The sequence below is a fragment of the Musca domestica genome, unplaced genomic scaffold, assembly GCF_030504385.1.
Source record: "Musca domestica strain aabys unplaced genomic scaffold, Musca_domestica.polishedcontigs.V.1.1 33, whole genome shotgun sequence".
NCBI classification, from domain to species: domain Eukaryota; kingdom Metazoa; phylum Arthropoda; class Insecta; order Diptera; family Muscidae; genus Musca; species Musca domestica.
The window spans coordinates 5,858,197-5,877,552 of record NW_026712312.1 but is presented as its reverse complement, the minus strand read 5'-3'; the positions used below and the strand labels follow the sequence as shown (position 1 = coordinate 5,877,552).

General features: G+C 35.9%; 1 protein-coding gene across 7 annotated transcripts in view; it reads left to right on the top strand.

The window, feature by feature from the left end:
- The window catches only part of LOC105262409 (tyrosine-protein phosphatase 99A), a 97,137-nt gene that overhangs the window by 30,612 nt on the left and 47,169 nt on the right, over window positions 1-19,356 (top strand). For all 7 annotated transcript variants that reach the window (XM_059125512.1, XM_059125509.1, XM_059125508.1 and 4 more), the window contains exon 3: window positions 15,776-15,973. In XM_059125512.1, the coding sequence (XP_058981495.1) occupies window positions 15,776-15,973 (198 nt within the window). The remainder of the gene's footprint in view (window positions 1-15,775; window positions 15,974-19,356) is intronic.

Genomic DNA, 19,356 nt, shown 5'->3' with positions numbered 1-19,356 from the left:
AGGTTTCCATAGCTGGCTGGTGACATGTTTTCAACTGAAATTAAAGTTTTTAGCCACTGCTGCGATGACTGTGTTGGTGGTGTGGGTGTGGGCGAGCACTGAAGGTGATGTTGACACCATCACCACAATTACTCTGAGTAGATGGTTTTCGTTGAAAATGTCATTTGTGTGGGCGTGTGGGCGCGCTCATGAATTGTGATATCCGTTGTGTTAGTGTCTTATCCATCAAGATATATATAACAACAGGATATTGAGAACTTGACTTATTGGAAACTTAAGATGTACCAGAGAAGTGTGTGTAGGTGTGTGGGAGGAAGAAAAAAAGGATTCTACAAAAGGACAACGGGAAATTTGGTTATTAATTTTAAGGCTTGTGTTGTGAAACAAAGTCCGGATATATGAGCAAAGGGAGATTTTGACTCGAATCGGATACATATTAAATTAAAAGTTAAAAATAAAGTAAACACACTTGTAGTACATAAATTCCGAATGTAATTTTCTTAAAAACTACTGTACCTAGATGTATAGTGTATTCTGAGATTTATAGTGGAATTTTGTGGAGAATATTTCTTGTCGTGACATCTTATGACTAAAATGAATTTTTTTGATAGTTTCAGGTGTGAACTCTAAAAACGTCTGAGTAAAAGTTGATCAGAAAATGAGGAAATATTTTCAGCTATCGAAATTCAATAAAATAAAAGAACTTACACCGCAACAGAAGGAAAATAGACTCAAAAGCGCTAAACGGTTGCTTCGCTTGGCCGAAAGTGGTGAATCTACCCATGACAGGGACTCCCATATAAGAAGTAAATGGTCCATGAGCAACTATAGCAATCTCCACTTAAAATTATTTATTTCGGAGCCCTAAAATTACCTTTCGGAAATCTCGGGCAACTTGTATGAGTTAGGAACAAAAAACTCAGATTTACATAAAAGTTTAAACAAGGCCAATAACTAACTAAATACCATATAGGTGGAATTTTAAAATGCGAAACTGGGAAGCCGAACGAAAATCTAGGAAAAGCTTCAGCGAGCCAATGGCAGACAGTCTTTATGGGCCCAAGTTCATCGAGAAAACTAAGCAAAGTGAACACACATGGACCAACTCCGATTTAGAAACCGTTTAATATTTTGGCAATAACTCCATTTTCCCATTGGAAGGGTGTAGGGTAGCACCTGAATTTTCGATTTTTAATATTTAATTTTTTTTAATTCTTGAATTTTAGCATTTTCGTATTAAAACAAATATAAAAACACCAGAACATTTCAAATTGGGACTCTTATAATAAAATTAGGTGTAAAAAAAGATTAGGAGTATCATAGGAAACTCTAGGGAAAGCTTTAGGAAGACAAGAGAATGTGTTGAGAGAGCTCCAAGATTATTCGAGACACGCTCTAAGAACCTAAAGTTTATTGTCAGGGGATTTATTGACACATGGACCAAATCTGTTAAAGAAAACCTCAATATTTTGCAAACAATTTTATTTGGAGATCCTTGATGCAGGGCCGAATATCTCTCTAAATATGCAATTCAATTCATTTATTTATTTATTTACTTATTTATTTATTTTTTTTTTTTTTTTTTGAATTGGAATTTTTGTATTTTTTATACATTGTAAAATAAGAACATCTTAGAATTTAATCAGTTTGAGCTTCTTTCCAATTTTAAACCCTACTTTTTTTAAAGCCCACATACTTCCCACAATCCTGTTAGAACTCTTCGCAGAGGCGGAGTAAACATGCTCTCTTTCATAAGGACAATTTGTTTTTTTTTTTTTTTTTTTGCCTTCTAGCTTGTTTTTGTTTTATTCTACTTGTTGTTTTTTTTTTTCATTCTATATCTTTGACGATTTTATCAAGCGTGATATTTTTAACAAAGACACAAGAAATTGCTCACTTTTTTCCACAGACAATTCATGCTGACTTCAAAATGGCATTTCATCACTTGGCATGCACAAAGAAGCTAGAAAAAGAAAAAAAGAAAAGAGCGAGATAGAGAGAACACACATACAAATAAAGAAAAAATAAACTTTTGCACACAAACACACTCGTTCACTCACTTAATAACACCTGCTTTCACACTGACATTAACGCGTAACAAGCACGTAACACTGATCTTAGATAAACGATTTAAGGAAACGGATATGCACGCATGCACGCACACCAATCCAATGATAACGAATAGAAATGAAATTGAGTAGAGGAACTTTTCGCAGGCACGCACCAAATGACGCACACACATAACAACACCTACTCTCTCACACACACACACACACTTGAAGACATTTCAAACATCAGCATTTTACTGCATTTCCATATGCTTCTTTTTTTCACAAAAATGGCAGAGAAAATTTGAGTAACTCCTCCTTCCACCAACGAAAAAGACAAGACTTTGCTTGTCAACACTTGAAGGTTTTTTTTTGGGGAGGGGGGTTCTTGATTTTATTTTGATGCTTGCCTGCCAACAAAGCCTTGTAATGACAGAATTCATTGTTTGGCCAGAGTTGCCATGTCATCGTGCCGGTATTACATACATGTATTTGGGTTGTAATCAGTATTCAAAAAAAAAAAACAACAACAATTTCTCCCGTCATTTCAAAAGTGCATATTTTACTTGAGAGCTGTCACTGATAAAGGATCCAAGACAAATGAGTGCAGAAAAAAGAACAGCATAAAAAACGTGTGTGTAAAAATAAAATTAATTAAAAATGACGTAGTAAAGACAAAAGGTTTTTTTTTTTTTTTTTTTTTGTTTTGGGAATGATGTTATGACAGGAACAGTGGGTGAAGCTTGGAAAAAATTTAATTTTTTACTAAGGAGAACGAAATTTAAAAAAAGAAAAGAAGAAGAAACCTTAATAGGAAAATGTTATATGGGAACTATACCAAAAAGTGGAATATATCTCAAAATATATGGCATAGGCTATAGAAAGTCTCTAAAACGTTTATATTTTTTTAAAAATATTTATAGGAAAGTATGTTATAAAAACCCCCAGAAAATGGGATTTACCCTTGTATGGGGACTACAACAAAAAGTGGACAGTCATATCAAAACATATGGCTCCCTTTGTATGTATATATGGCCTATATATTCAGGGTGGGATAAAAAAAACTGCAACAAAGCCAAACGCCATAATTTTTAAATTATTTTTAAAATGTTATTGAATGAAAGCAAAAAATGTCGGAAATAGCATCAAATCTTAGAATAAGTTTAGATTTGTTCGAATTGGTCACCTTTGGCATGAATTATGGCCTTCAAACGGCCAATGAAACCGTCTCACGCTGTCCGAATGTTACTCTGCGGTATTTTGGCCCATTCCCGGCGAAGCGCTTGCTTGAGGTGATCGACACTTTGATATTTTTTAGTGCCAACCTTGCTTTCCAAAATACTCCAGACACAATAGTCCAACGGATTGGTAATCGGAGATTTTGGTGGCCATTGTGGGCTGGAAATGAAGTGGGGAAGTGTGTGCTGAGTGCGATGGAATGTCCAAGGTCTGTGGCCAAAATGTTTGCGTGCCCCAGGGATTTAATACGCCCTCCAGAATATTTTCGCGATAATATTCGGCATTTATTCTGACGCCACGGTCAATTTCTACGAACGGAGAGCGATCTTCGCAGGAAATAAAGCGAGGAACGTCATTTTGTAACCATTCTTGGGTGGCGCGTGCTGAGTGCGATGGTGCTGAGTCCTGTTGGAATGTTCAAGGTCTGCTAGCCAAATGTTTGCGTGCCCAAGGCTTTAATTTCGCGATAATATTCGGCATTTATTCTGATGACACGGTCGATTAATATGAGGGGAGAGCGGCCATCATCTGTTATGGCGTCCCAAACAATCACCATGACCGGCGCTTGAGTTCGGGTGGCGCACCGCTGACATCTTTGGCAAGTGAACACGATCATTTTGTTTGTTTACAAACTGCTAGACAACGAATGTTTTCTCATCGGAGAAAACCGAATTCGGCAGTTCGCCACTTTAGGCAAACGAAGCAACTCTTTAGCTTTTTTGAGTCTATTTTCTTTCTGATGCGGTGTAAGTTCTTGACCTTTTTTGCATTTCAATGGCTCGAGCTCATTTTTCAATATTTGCCGAATGGAATATTGCGATATGTTCAGCTCACGAGCCATTTTTCGGCAACTGCGACGAGGGTTTCGATCAAGTTGCTTCCTTACTTTTCGAACCATTTCTGCTGATGTTGCTGTTTTCTTTCGTCCACTTCCTTGACGTCGGGCTACGCTACCAGTATCACGGTTGCGAGCAATGGTATGAGACACAAAAGATTTATTCACATTTAAATGCTGGAGTGCTCTAACGATAGGCACTTGTGGCTATCACACTACCACGCTTGAATTCCATCAGGAACTATTTTTTTTTTTTTTTTCGGAAAATTTTCACCAAAATGCTTTTGTACGCTTGTAAACAATAGAATGAGCTGTGACTGTCGGACGAGCAGCTTAGAAATGACAGCAGTCTGAAGTGGGTTGCAGTTTTTTCATCTCACCCTGTATATGAATTCTTGAATTGAATGAATTCTTGGCGTTTAGGTGAGATTTACACTTTTGATGCATTTTAGGACCTACGGTAGAATTTTTTAAATTTAAATATTTTAAATTTCTACGATCCCGTTTAAAGAGCGTTTTTACCCATATTTTTAAAAAATAGCAAGAAGATCCGCATGGTGATCTTTTTAGGGTTAAAATTTTCTTTCAGGTTACATTTTTTTTAGGGTTAAAATTGTTGATGTTAATATCCCTCGTGTTCTTATCAGTAATATTGCCGAAAACACTATATGCCTAAAGTGCACGGATTCCAAAGAATCCTCACTCGAAAATTTCAATAAATTTGAAATTTGTTAATTTTGGGAACGACACGGGTATCGGTCTTGCATTTTTAGCTCTACCTTCGTAATCTGTTGCATTTTTCCTATAATTATTGAAAGGATTTAAACTTGTTGCCCAGTGTAGCCTCCATACAAGTAAAGCCCCGGTCTTATAGTTTTAAGATTTTAGTAACATATTTTAGGTTCATATCCTACTATGAATTTAGAAGTAATCTCTAGACAGAGACCCCTAAATAGTCCTGGATCAACTACGACAATCCCTACAACGAATGCGTAATTAAAATTATTTATTTCTCTTTTTGTTTTTATCCTCCAATTTAAAAAGGAAAAACAAATGGAAAACTTTACTGCCATGGCACACTTTATGCATGAAGGCCACAGCAGAATCCTTAGCAAGTAGTGCTCCATGGCAACAAAAACGAAAACAAAAGAGCATTCACACACAGTACCATTAAGAGGAAAAAAACCATGGAGTTTATATTCCAAGAATGGGGGTGATGTTGGGGGCTATGGCTGGCGCCGTAACATTTTTACTGCATGTCATGTCATATCCATTACTTCGCTGGAAAACAATACTGAGTGGAAAAAAATATTTCACTTTTTTTCGCCTGCGTAACTTAAAGAATAAGGATAACTTCAGCGAAGGACAAGTCCTTTAAATCGCATTTGTACTTGTGTTTTTTTTTTTCTCACAGCAAAGTAAACAAAAACAAAAGAAGTCATTTGTCATAGGCGACAGGTTCACGCTTTATGCCAAGATATATTTTTTTGCTATGCTAGAACCCTTTTCAAATCACAACAATTATGAGAGTTGGAATGTCCTTTTTGACTGTTTATTTGAAGGCAACGCAACCTAAACTGCTTACCACAAAATTCCTCTTACGCCTGTCAGCTTTTGCTAAATGACATGGGTAGCTGTGGGTAAAGATCAGGTCATGAAGATGTTTTTACACATATTTTAAGGTCTGATGGAATTATTTGCAAAGAAGCTAGTAAAATAAGGAACTGAACATATTTTATGTAAGGAACTGAAAAAACCCCGGATTATGGGCCGTTGCAAAATTTCCAAAACAATAAACTTGAGTTAAAATAATTGGATCTGTACAGAGCAGTCACAAAAGGTTATTGGGGTAGACCTGAAGTTCTTCTCACGACCCTCTATAATTGGATTGAAAGGACTTCTATACTTCCCCCTGCCAAGGACTTCTATAATTAAGAGTTCGCCAAAAGGACACCTAAAAGTTCTTCAAAAGAATTTCTACAAATTCCCAAACGCCTTCGCCAAAAGGACCAAAGAAGACCTCCCAAAGGACATCCTTCCTTCAATACATGGAAATCCTCTCAAACGAACTTCTTTAGTCCTCCCAAGAGAACTTCTCTAGTCCTTTCAAAGGATTTCTGTACAAAGAATCCTTTTCCAAAAATTTTAACTAATGAAAAGTCCTCACATAGGAGTTTTATAGAAAGGAGTCCTTCCACTGGACTTTTATACATAGAAGTCCTTCCAAAGGACTTTTATACATAGAAATCCTATCAAAGAACTTCCATACATAAAAGTCCTCTTAACGGACTTCCCTAAATAGATGTCCTCTCAAACGATTTTTATAAATTGAAGTCCTGTTAAAGACCTATCAAAGGAAGATCTCCGAAAGTCCTACCAAAGGTCTTTTATATATAATTCTTCTATACATCAAAGTCCTTCCAAAGGTCTTCTATACATAAAAGTCCGGTTATACGATTTCTATACTTAATAGTCCTACGAGAGGACTTCCATACATACAAGTCCTTTTAAAGGACTTTCACAAAGAAGCCCTTCCAAAGGACTTCTACACAAAAAAGTTCTCCCAAAAGACTTCTAACAACGAAGTCCTCTAAAAGGACTTATATTCATAAAAACCCAACCAAAAAAACTTTAAACAAAGAAGTCCTCTCAAAGTACTCTTAAATATGTATGTCCAAAGGACTTTTACTATTCTACTTCTATGTCCGTTTATTTAAGATATTCTGACTTGCGTTAAAATTATTCAAAATTTAAATTTTTTAAGGGAAAGTACTAAAAGTTGGGCCTCCCAACAGACTTTTATACATAAGAGTCTTCTCAAAGGACTTCTAACATATAAGCCCTCCCAAAGGACCTACATACATAGAAGTCTTCCGAATATACTTTTATAAATGGATGTCCCTAGGACTTCCATACATAGAAAACCTTCCAAGGAACTTCTACACATAAAAGTCCTTCCAAAAGAATTTCGACTAATTCCCAAACACCTTCTTTACATTAAAGTTCCGCCAATGGTCTTCTATCCTCTCCAAGAACTTTAATATATAGAAGTTCTCCCAAAGGACATTTATACATAGAAGTTCTCTCAAAGAATGTCATGCATATATTCCCCCAATAGATGTCCATCCAAAGGATGTTTACACATGGAAATTTCAAACACTAAAATTCCAAGGACTTCCAAAAGGCTTCTCTACATAAAAGTCATCCTAAAGAACTTCATACATAGACGTCCTTTCTTAGAAGTGCAAAACATTAAAATCCTCCCAAGGACTTCAATAATTTGTAAGTCCTCCCATCGGACACTTCCCAAAGGATCTCTATACAATAATGTCGTCACAAAGCATTTCTGTACACTTTGAGGCATAGGACACATAGAAACAAAGAATTCCTTTTGGCTTCTACAAAAAGAAACCAATCTATATATCCTCCCAAAAAGTCCTTCCAAAGGGCTTCTGGAGGGCATTTAGTCAAAGGACACAGGGTCTTAAAAGATTTCTGTACACTTAAAGGCATAGGACACATAGAAACAAAGAATTCCTTATGGCTTCTACAAAAAGAAGCCAATCTGTATGTCCTCCCAAAAAGTCCTTCCAAAAGACTTCTGAAAGTCATTTAGACACAGGACTCAGGGCAACAAGCCATTCACCGAAGGTATTCCATAGATTTTAAGGAACTTCTAGTTTTTCTAATGGTTCCCCACTCTTGAACTCTTCCATATATCTCCTACACCAAGTTATCTCTTTTTCCAACTTTTGAATCCATTTTGCAAATTAGCCCCTTGGGCATTCCTTGTCATAATGGCTTTGAAAAATTCCTGGCCAAAATTTTTCAATTAGCAATAATCATTTAGCACATGACCAGCATTATCCTTCGGCGAATTCTAAATATTTTTCAAAAATAATGCGGACTTATAATCAAAGATTAAAAACAATTTCCTCAAACAATTTCACATTAAATGGCCGAAAGTTTTCAATAACTTTTGACTGTTAAAGGCAATGTAATTCCAAATATTTAAGGCCGAGCACAATTAACAAATCTGCGAAACGACGCAAACGAATCGAGCATTTAAAGGAAAACTAATCTTTTTCCGTTGTCTCCTCACTTCGTTTTTCTTTTTGTGTTGCTGTTTGGGGGATTTATTTTTTATTTTCATTTGCACACTTAATTTAATTCTGGAAATTCATTTGCTACGCAGCAAAATCTAAACGATTGCCTGGCACACAGAGTACAGGAGAGAGAGGGAGGAGAAGAGCGAATGCGAGCGAAGGAGTAGAAATGAATCTCAACATTTCAAACAGTGCAAATAAACGTTTATTTCACTTAATTCGAAAAAAGAAGACAGCCAACAAACAACAATGAAAACTTTCAAAAGCAATGAAGATTACATTTTCCGGGACAAGCTCTGCAAACAGACATAAACAACAACGGCAACAACAACGAGAAAAGAAAGAGAGGCTCGTCACATCTTATCTAAAAGGCCGTCAAAGTTGTTAAAACGTTTATATTCCCCTCGACAATAGACATTTAATTTTCTTTTGAAAATGTTTATTGCAACAGCATCGGCGACCGCGGCATTTAGAAGAGTGGGACAAGTCCTGGGAAAAAATATACGGCCAGAGAAGAAAATCTTTAGGGATCTGGTTTTGAAATGCTTCTTTCTTCTTCTTCTTCTATTTTCTTACGTTCGTTGTGACTGATTTATATGTAGGCTATCTGGAAGTTTTACAATTCTTTAAAGGAAGCAGCAATGCTTCCTCTCCCATTGAAGTCAAAAGGATCAACATTTGATGTTTGGTGCGTCTGTGTGTGTGTGAGAGAGTTGCCTTTTCCTTTAGTTCTATTTGGTTTTGCCTGTTGCCAAATCCTGGCATTTGGTATTTGGTATCTGTGCTGTTGTCATTGCTAAGTGATTCAATTGACTGACCTCTTTCTCAGCTTCAATAATCCGTTTGTGATTCAAATCAATTTCTATGGCAAAAGGGCGAATGCAAATTTATTTGTTGTCTTTGTTTCGTAGTTTGTTTTTTTTTTTTTTCATGGGCCCATCAATTTAATCGACTGGCGTCCATAGGGAATGGTTTTTTATCCACCTTAAGGAATTGCAATACGGGAATACCCTATAAGCAGCAAGCTGGAATTTTTGGGGGAAAGTGGTGGTACTGCTATTTTCTGTAATTAGGGTTTTGAAACTTTTTATGGAATCGAAAGTTATTGGCAAATTTGTAGCGGTACTCCGAAACAAAGGTCTATGTTGAAATTTATTGCGAAGAGGCATTCTACGCCGCGAAACCCCAAGTTAAAGCCAACTTGAATGGAAAATAAGGTCAAGACCCTCGAAATAACTTATTTTCTTGATATACGTATTCAAGGGCTGGTATATTTATACAAGGTGAGATAAAAAAAAAACTGCAACAAAGGCAAAGGCTATAATTTTTAGATTTTTTTTTAATTTTATTGAATGAACGCAAAAAATGTCGAAAATAGCATCAAATTTTAGAATAAGTTTACATTTTTTCGAATTGGCCACCTTTGGTACGGATAATGGCCTTTAGACGGCCAATGAAACCGTCACACGCTTCCCGCGTGTTGCTCTGCGGAATTTTGGCCCATTCCCGGCGAAAAGCTTGCTGGAGGTGATCGACTCTTTTGTATTTTTTAGTGTCAACCTTGCTTTCCAAAATACTCCAGACGCAATAGTCCATCGGATTCATATCCGGAGATTTTGGTGGCCATTTTACGCTGGAAATTAAGCGAGGAACCTCATTTTGTAACCATTCTTGGGTGGCGCGTGCTGAGTGCGATGATGCCTGTTGGAATATCCAAGATCGGTAGCCAAAATGTATGCGTGCTCTTTAGAATATTTTCGCGATAATATTCGGTATTTATTCTGATGCCAAGGTCGATTAATACGAGCGGAGAGCGACCATCGGCTGTTATGGCGGCCCACACCATCACCATGGCCGACGTTTGAGTTCTGGTGGCCAACCAAAGGTGTACATCTTCAGCTGACCACTTTGGCAAGTAAACACGATCATTTTGTTTGTTTAGAAACTGCTGGACAACGAATGTTTTCTCATCGGAAAACCCCAAATTCGGCAGTTCACCACTTTCGGCCAATGGAAGCAACTCTTTAGCTCTTTTCTGAGTATATTTCCTATCTTTTGCGGTGTAAGTTCTTTCACTTTTTGGAATTTCCAATGGCCCGAGCTCATTTTTCAATATTTGCCTAATGAAATATTGCTGTTTTCTTCCGTCCACTTCCTTAACGTCGGGCTACGCTACCAGTATCACGGTAACGAGCAATGGTACGAGACACAAAAGATTTATTCACATTTATATGCTGTAGTGCTCTAATTTAAGTGTAGAATTTAGTAGAATTTTATGACAAATAATTTTGTAGAATATTTTGACCTGCGACGATCCCCTTCAAAGGGAGTTATCAACCATCCAACAAGGACCATAAAAACCCTTTTTTGACTCGATTGAGGTTTAAGACTTTTGACCAAAATAATCCCCGTATTGTGATCTAAAATGTTGCCGAATATATAGTGTATATCTAAAATCAACGAATTCCGATCAATCTTAATCCAAAATTTTCTAAAAATGAGAAAGAGAGGGGAACTTGGTCACTGTATCATATCCATATTCAAAAAACAGATATCCATATCTTCTATTTTTAACTCTTTTTTTATAATCTGCTGGCCTTTCCTCTAATTATTTGAAGAATTGAATTTTGTCACATATCTGGTATTTTTTGAGTTTCTTCTATCCTTATAGAACCCTTGAAGATTTATTAAAGGTCCACCTAAAAAACATATAAGTCTAGGAGTCAAAAAATACTTAAATAGTTTTTTATATTTCGAAGCTAGATAGAAAAAAAATATTCAAGGGGAATTTCGGTGATTTTCTGAATGGAAAACTGTCAATACTCGAAATACCAAAACCGCCTCGAAGGTTCTGCAAATCCTACGGAATTCTATGTATAAAACTTCTAGCAAAATATTAATACTTCAATAAAATATTTTGAAAAACGAATTTTTAATTTTAATTTAAGGACTCAAAAGGTCTCGTTTTTTGTAGGTTGATAAAATTCAAGGGATTTAATGAGACGTTAATTTATTTATTCGAACCCATTTTGGTCATAAGTAGCAAAAAAAAAACCATCAATTCTTTGTTTATTTTATTTTCTTCTTTCCTTTGGAATTTGACTGGTTCCAAGAATCGAAAATCGTTTATTTACACTTAGGAAAACATTTCTTTAGTCGGAATTGCCGAAATCCATCACCTTAAATGTCATTCACGCCTAAAACAATAAAACTTCTAAACAAAAAGGATAACAATTCAATTTTATTTGGTATGCCATGTCCTGTCATGCTTTGAAAATAGGCTCATTTTCCCCCCATTCCATCACTTCCGAAAGCTGGGAAAATTTCTCGATTTTCCTTAAAGATAAAACCTCCGATAACACAACAAAATCTTTTAACTAGATTTTGTTTTATTGGAATTTCAAAGTACTTTTGTTTCAACGTTCTTCCAAACGAAATAGAAAAAGAAAGGCAAAAAAGGACAACGCAAATATCAAAAGTAACCCAATCGATGATGATGATGACGACGACGATGGAGATGAAGATGATGCTGATGATGAATGAAAAACGTTTACAACGGATTTGTTTTATTTTTCTGTCATTGTTAGTTTTGTTTTTTTGTTTTTCTTGTTGGCCATACATTGTCAAAGCAATGGAGTAAAAATATGCCAGGCTATTGTTTTTTTCATGTTTTTTTTTTCTTCGTCCTCTTTTTCTGTTATTTTTTTCGCTTCATTTTTTTACTATTGTTATTAGGCCTGAGGCTAAAACCTTTGTCATTTGTTTTGCTCTTTTGAGCTTTTAATCCTTTTTATGTGTTGCAGTGTCAATGTATTGAATACCGTTGTTTTTTTTTCTCTCTCTCTCTCAAATCTGAGAGGGCGTACAATGTAAAGCAACAGCAAAAACAACAAAAATGGCTGACACTGTAGTTTTGTTTGCTTGAATCTCTGCCCCGGATATATCACCGACTTGACAATGTGATAGTTGGCAATTTATGCTGTTGTAAATCTCTTGTGGCTCAGCCCAAAAATTAACATCTGTCACAGCGGCTGGATTAAGGTTGTTGTGTTCGAATGTGAATATTATTGCGTGTGATGTGAAGGGATTGGAGTTTTTTTTTTTATTTGCAATACAACATGTCATATAGGGAGAGAGAGAGAGAGAGGAATGCAAAAAAGCGGTAAATGATGAGAAAACAATTATAAGGAGAACAAGGGAAATATTGCAAAGCCTAGCCAGAGTTGGACATTAATGGTTAAATCTTAGGTTTGAAACTAATTCTTCATAATTTGAGGAAAAATACTAAATATGTGTGAGATTAATCCTTTACCTTATATTGCCTTCGGGAATGCACATTATATTTTCGGTTTAGATCTCGGAAACTTCAAATAAAGTTATAAAAGGCATACCGTAAATATACCTTCAACCATAAAGTGGGGAATATAGCAGCAACATTAAAGTTGAACTTTGCACAGGTAATGATATTATTCCAAGGATATTTGATATATAAAAAGGAATATATTTCTCATTTTTTACAACCTTATCTCATGTGCAAAAATGTGCGAATTCGGCCATCTCCTTTTGACCAACATTTGCAATAATCATAACACTCAAAATATGCCAACTTGGTCCATCGGAACATTTTCCCTAGATTAGACCAAATGTGGAAATATAACGATTCAACCTTTCGGGGGACCCAACCAGATTTTCAAATATCCTAGAAAATAACCAAAATTTGCCATTTTGGAAGGGAATATGGCCACTGCAGAGGCCATGTCTGGCTGCACTCAGCCATATGTTTAGCCATATGCCATATGTTTAGCCATATGGCGTCGAAATAAAGGTTTTAAGACCCTTGATCCCTTTGAATCAAATCCCTTTCAGGACATTTGGAGTCGATCAAATGGTTCCGTCCGTCTGTCTAGCGGGGTGGTACATATGATAACTCTCGAAGGGAGATCCGATTTGATCCAAACATGGTACATTGTAATATAATTATCAAATTTAGATCGAGTTCGGAGATAGTCAATATCTGGTACCTCCCCCACAAAATGTCAAATTCGAGAATTGAACGTAAAGGAGGTGCCGCTTGGATTCATGTAGGTGGTTTCGGAAATGTGTACTATAATTGTACGAAATGTTTTAAATTGTACTAAATTTGGTATTGGATAAAGGGATAGAGCCAAAATCCTCAAGATTGATACTGAGCTCTCTGTTGGTATCTGAATTTGAGATATGGAAGAGGTTGTGGGAATGTGTGCTATAATTGTACGAAAAGTACTAAATGGTACTGAATTTGTTGTTAGTTGCAGGAATAGAGCTGCCTCGGCTAGTATCTGGAATTGAGATATGGAGGTTGTTTTGGAAATGTGTACTACAATTATTCGAAAATATACAAATGTTACTAAATTTGGTATATTTGGCATTTTGTGAAAGGATGGATCTTGAATCCTGAAATTTGATATTGAGGTCACTGTTGGTGTCAAGGGTTTTCATGTGGAGATGTTGAAATAGTTTTGGACAAAAAAATTGGATGTGGGTCCATTCTGTAATGGTTTTACTTATAGCCTCCTCGATAAAATTCAAAATAAATGATTTTGAAGACTTTTTGTTGTGAAAATTAAACAATCTCCTATTGTTCTTTCCGATAAAGAAAAACTTGTATAATATGTAAAACTTTGAAAGTCTGAAAATTTAGTACAATGTATGCAGTTTTGATTCAAAAAATTTGTCAATCTGAACATATTGTGCGTTTTGAGTACTAAAACAAACTTTTGGAACGAATCTAAAAGCGGGCAATTGCTAGTCTTATAAAAAGTGAATGAAATAGCCAATATGGTCCAAATTCAAATATCAGACTTATGTCAGGTACGAAATTGACAATGTTGGTCCACATCCTAAATAGTTCCAAAAAATCATGGCTCAAAACAATATATTTAAATAAACGAATCAATGCCAATTGAAATCGGTCAGCAAAACCCAATTATATTTTTTATTTTTTCAAATATAACTAATTTTTTAATAGAAACATAGCCGAACTTCTTTTGCAACTTTCCCTCACAAAACTAAAATTATTTTTCAAGGATGTTGATTTTTAAAAAAATACTATTAAAGGACTTCTCAAATATAAAAATTTTGGATTTTCAAAATTATTTCCATGGACTTTTAAAAATATTTTTCAAGGGCTTTTCGGCCGGATTCTTAAGAATTATTTCTTCTTCTTCTTTTCTTTTTTGAAGTATTTAAAAATATTTTTCAAGGATTGCTCATGGATTTAGTAAAAATATTCTTAAGGACTTCTCATATATATCGCTGTTAAAGTAAAAAGAAGCGAAGAACCACTGTCAGAATCAAAAAACAATGACTTAGGTGGACCATACATCATTCCTAGTCACCCCCGCCTCCTCCATCAAGTGCTATTTTAAAACAAAGAAAACATTCAAACCTCTTGAACCAAAAAAGAAAACTAAACTGAATATCTTATTCTCCTTCGAAACGCATTGAATTGCAAATGGCTTTGAAGGTTAGGTCAACGTTTATTCCAAAAATAACAACAAAACTTGTTAAAGGATTCCTTTTGTTTTAGAAATCCTTAAATACAATACCAAAAAAAAAAAAAAAAAAAAAACGCTCACATTTTTTTGAAACAAATAGACAATGGCAGCAGTCAACGGAAAATAGATGAATAAACGACCACAATATGGTTGGCAAGTGTTAAGATGCGGGTATAAGTGAAAAAACCAGAAAAAAATACGGAAAGGAATTGAATTTTGTATTGAAATACAATACTTGGCTTAGGGAAACTTAAGGGGCGTTTCCTAGACTTTGCTGGGCTAATGTCAGTCAGCCAGTCACTCAGTTATAGAGCTTCTTTTGACTTTGAAACCGAAAAGATATTGAAGGTTTTTGCTTTGCTTTTCTTAAGAATTCCTTGTTATCCCTTTTGAAGTTTACCAAGGAGTTTTGGTTTCTGGTTCTTTCAACGTCAAGGAAATAATAATATAATATTTTCTTCTTCTTTTTTGCATATGTTCTCCACTTTCATAGGTATCCCGATGGTTGGTTGATATTTCTTGTGTTTCTCTATTTGCAATGTTTTTTTTTCTTCCATAACATATTGACATTGTGAGCGACATATGCTGCAAAGCTGGCAAAATTTGCTGCAGCCTTAACCATAATGCTACTTTGACTTTTCGTGCCAGTGAATGGAATGGTCCTTCGGTCATATCCTTTGACTTGTCTGGCTTTTACCCCTCCTCCCCCTTTCGTAGTTGTTGTTCAATATTTTCTTGGCTTTCCGCTTGTAAGGGATTTCATTGAAAGGAATCCTTTGAAATGCGGTTGTTGCAGATTTTTGTTAGAATTCCAGTTTTTTCTCGCATTTTTGTGGTTCTTTTTTCTCTCTAGCCATCAAAAGTTATTCTTCAACGACGAAACGAAAAAAAGCCAGTTATGTAAACGTGATGTTGTAAAACTTTTGCTTGTTGTTGCTCTTTTTATAAACCATAAATTCTAGTTATATTTATTTACCTAATGTTGTTTTTGTTTTTCTCCTCTATTTCCAGTGCCAAGTAAACCACAAAATCTCACCGTCCTCGATGTAACGGCGACCAGCATAACCATGTCTTGGCATCCGCCAAAAAATCAAAATGGCGCAATTGCCGGCTATCATGTCTATCACATACACGAGAATCAAACGGGTGTGGAAATTGTTAAGCGCAGTGCTGCCGATTCGGCCATACGCTTTGAGCTGCCAAAATTAAGTAAGTATTGAGACATTAATATTGGAATTTTTGGGTTTTGGGGAATGATATTCAAAAGTAAAAATGACTGACTGACATTTCGAGTCTGCTTAGCGTTTTTCATGCTAAAAATCAAAACAAAAGTTCTCTGTCAAATCTTTTGAAGAAACAAGGCCAAAACCTAACCATACAAAGGCCTTAAAAAGTTTGACCTAAGAAGTCGAAACTCTTTTGAGGTTTTTATCTACAAACCGAGTATTCTTAAATAAAACTGTCATTTTTATACCCTCAGCCATATGACTAGAGAGGCTATATATCATTTGATACGGTCAAAACGTCGAAATAACGGTTTTAGACCCTAGGTCTCTTTGGACCAAATTCGTTTTAGGACATTTGGAGTCAATCTAGCGATGTCCGTCCGTCCGTCAATCTGTCTGTCTATCTCATACGATACTCTCCAAGGGAGTATCCGATATGGTCCAAACTCGGTACATCGTAATATTATTATCAAACTTAGATCGAGTTCCTCCATCCTAATATTTGCATCAGTGCTAGGTCAGGTGCGAAAATGGACAATATCGGCCCACTCCATAAAGGGTCAAAATTTTGAATAGTTATTACTCTTATAAAATGTGATGTAAGTGTCCGATTGTCTTCAAATTTCACGCATCACAATATTTTTATTAACCCAAGGTCTGGTGTGAAGATGGAATATGTCGGTCCACAACTTCGGTACCTCCCCCTCAAAGTTCAAAAATTTGAATATTCAAGAAGCTCATAAAACACGAAATTAACATTCCATTCCATCAACACAAGATTTGTTATAAAGATGTTAGAGATCCCCTACAAAGGGTTAAAACTTTGAATAACGAAAACGATCATAAAATCCAAAATAAGCATTCGGTTATCTTCATATTTCACACATCCCATTATTTTTACTAACACAAGATCTGCAGCGAAGATCGCATTGGCCGAAAAATGGCTCGTGAGCTGAACATATTGCAATATTCCATTCGGCAAATATTGAAAATGAGCTCAGGGTACAGCCATTAAAATTCCAAAAGAAACAGAAAGAAAATAGCCTCAGCAAGGTTGGGACTAAAAAATACCAAAGTGTCGGTCACCTCAAGCAAGCGCTTCGCCGGGAATGGACCAAAATACCGCAGAGCAATATTCGGGCCGCGTGTGACGGTTTCATTGGCCGTAATTCGTGCCAAAGGCGACCAATTCGAACAAATCTAAACTTATTTTAAAATTTGATGCTATTTCCGACATTTTTTGTTTTCATTCAATAAAATTTCTAAAAAAGTTTAAAAATTATGTCGTCTGACTTTGTTGCAGTTCTTTTATATTACAATTTCAATTATTTAGGTTAAGTTTTTAAATGCATAACTTCTTTGTTCATCATCCAACATGCAACTCCCAAAAAAAAACCATGGAATACCCCATAACAACCATTTTCCCCTGGTTCACATAATTGTTATGCGAACTTTTCCTTTTAAATATTATTTATTGAATTTCCATTTTTTACGATGTTCATAATGGACTTTCATTAACATTATAAGAAGACTCCCTATTGTATTATTATGCGCTGGAAAAAAATCCACAGGCTTATGTTTAAAAGCGAAAACGCTCATTGACAAGGAACGACAATGAAAGGCCATTCCCACAGCAAGACTTAAAAGTTTACTCTATTGTCATAATAATCTCATTTGTTTAATTATTTTATGACAAGACATTTCGTGGCGATTGCAGGACATTGTTTTATATTTTTTTTGTTGGGATATCGGCGGAAAGGGAAAATATTAGGGTGGCCAGATGAGAAAATGCAATTCCCCTGACTATCAAAACAAAGATAAAAATCTTTTTCCAAAATCAAAAGTATTTTTAAAAAACTCAAAATTTTATGAAAAAAAATTTATATACAAGCGAAAAATGCATAATTTCTATAAAAAAAAATATCTGGCCTCCCTAATTTAAATTGTTGCTCGATTTTCTCACCATTCCAACACCACCACCCCACCGCCAATAAAACTGTTCACTGTTGTGGTCTCCTTGGTGTATTATCCTTTCACATTTCATTACAATCACATTAAACGTTATTAATTCGGACCAAAGTATTTTTACTGTCACTACCCATTGTGGCCAATTGTTGTCAAAATGCAACAGCAACAACAAAAACCATGCAAATAATGTACATACAATGTGAAAGCTTTTTACTCTCAATGCACTCTCACTGTAGGTCGTATTGTTGGCGTGGTTGTTGTTGTCTTTGTTATATACATAAATGGACATGCATAATAATGGACAACAATGGCTTTATTCGATATTTGGTGTCGGGGGTGGTGGTGGTAATGGAGAAATATTTCCATCTACCGATGACAATGTCACTGATGCCACCGCCACCAGCCAACTGTCATTGACTGGATATCCTGTCTGCTTTTGTGTTGCATAATTTCCATAGAAAAATCCCGGTATTCGCGAATGACTCCCGCCCAACTCCTCACATCACCTCCCTCACCCCATGCCCCACCACAGTGTGACATTGCATGGCCACTGGTTTTGTACTCCTGGCCGAATTGTCGCAAAGAATTTCTGTGCAATTATTAAGCTAAACAAGCGACGAGGCAAAATACAACCCTGCGAGTATTAAAACAACACCAACTACAACAACGCTAACAAGGACATTGGCCAGAATATTGTTGGTCTCCTGGTTATGGTCACTGCCTCTGTCATGTTGAGCTGGCGGGCAAACTACTAAGGATGGTTGTGTTGGTGGTGGTCATATACAATGACGCTGTTGTCCACAACACCTCACCCCACCCCAGCCCACCCTCCTCCTCTTGGCTTCGTTGGCAATGCAATAATTATTAAATATGAAAATTTAATGTTAATTAATACTCTTAGCTGATTAACATAAAAATACATATGGAAAATTGAGTCAACAGAGTGGAAATTACAAAAGCTAACATGGTCAGCACACATTGGTGTTGTAGCTGTAGCTGTAATATGGCCACTAACCCAAGCCACCATTGCTGAATTGGTTCGGAACTTATTTGGAAGCGCAGTAATGTGCAAACATTTTACATAATGAGAAATAGTGTAATGCCAAAAAGGCACAGAAACTGAACAAACAATGGAAAAAAAAGAATGAAGCGCGAGAAAAAATAAACTCCAAAAGCTGATTATATAGTCAACGAGACTTTAGAATATCAGCCGAGCCAACTGGGGAATATTTAATGAGCAGCGGTTGTGGGGCGGAGAGAGAGAGAACGAGCAATTTACAAATATTGGAACATATTTGGGGGTAGAGATTTACTTTTTTTTGGTGATTGGTTAATAAATGGAAGTAACTCTGTAGAGGACAAATATTAAACAAGAACCAGTAAGGAAGGACAAAAGTC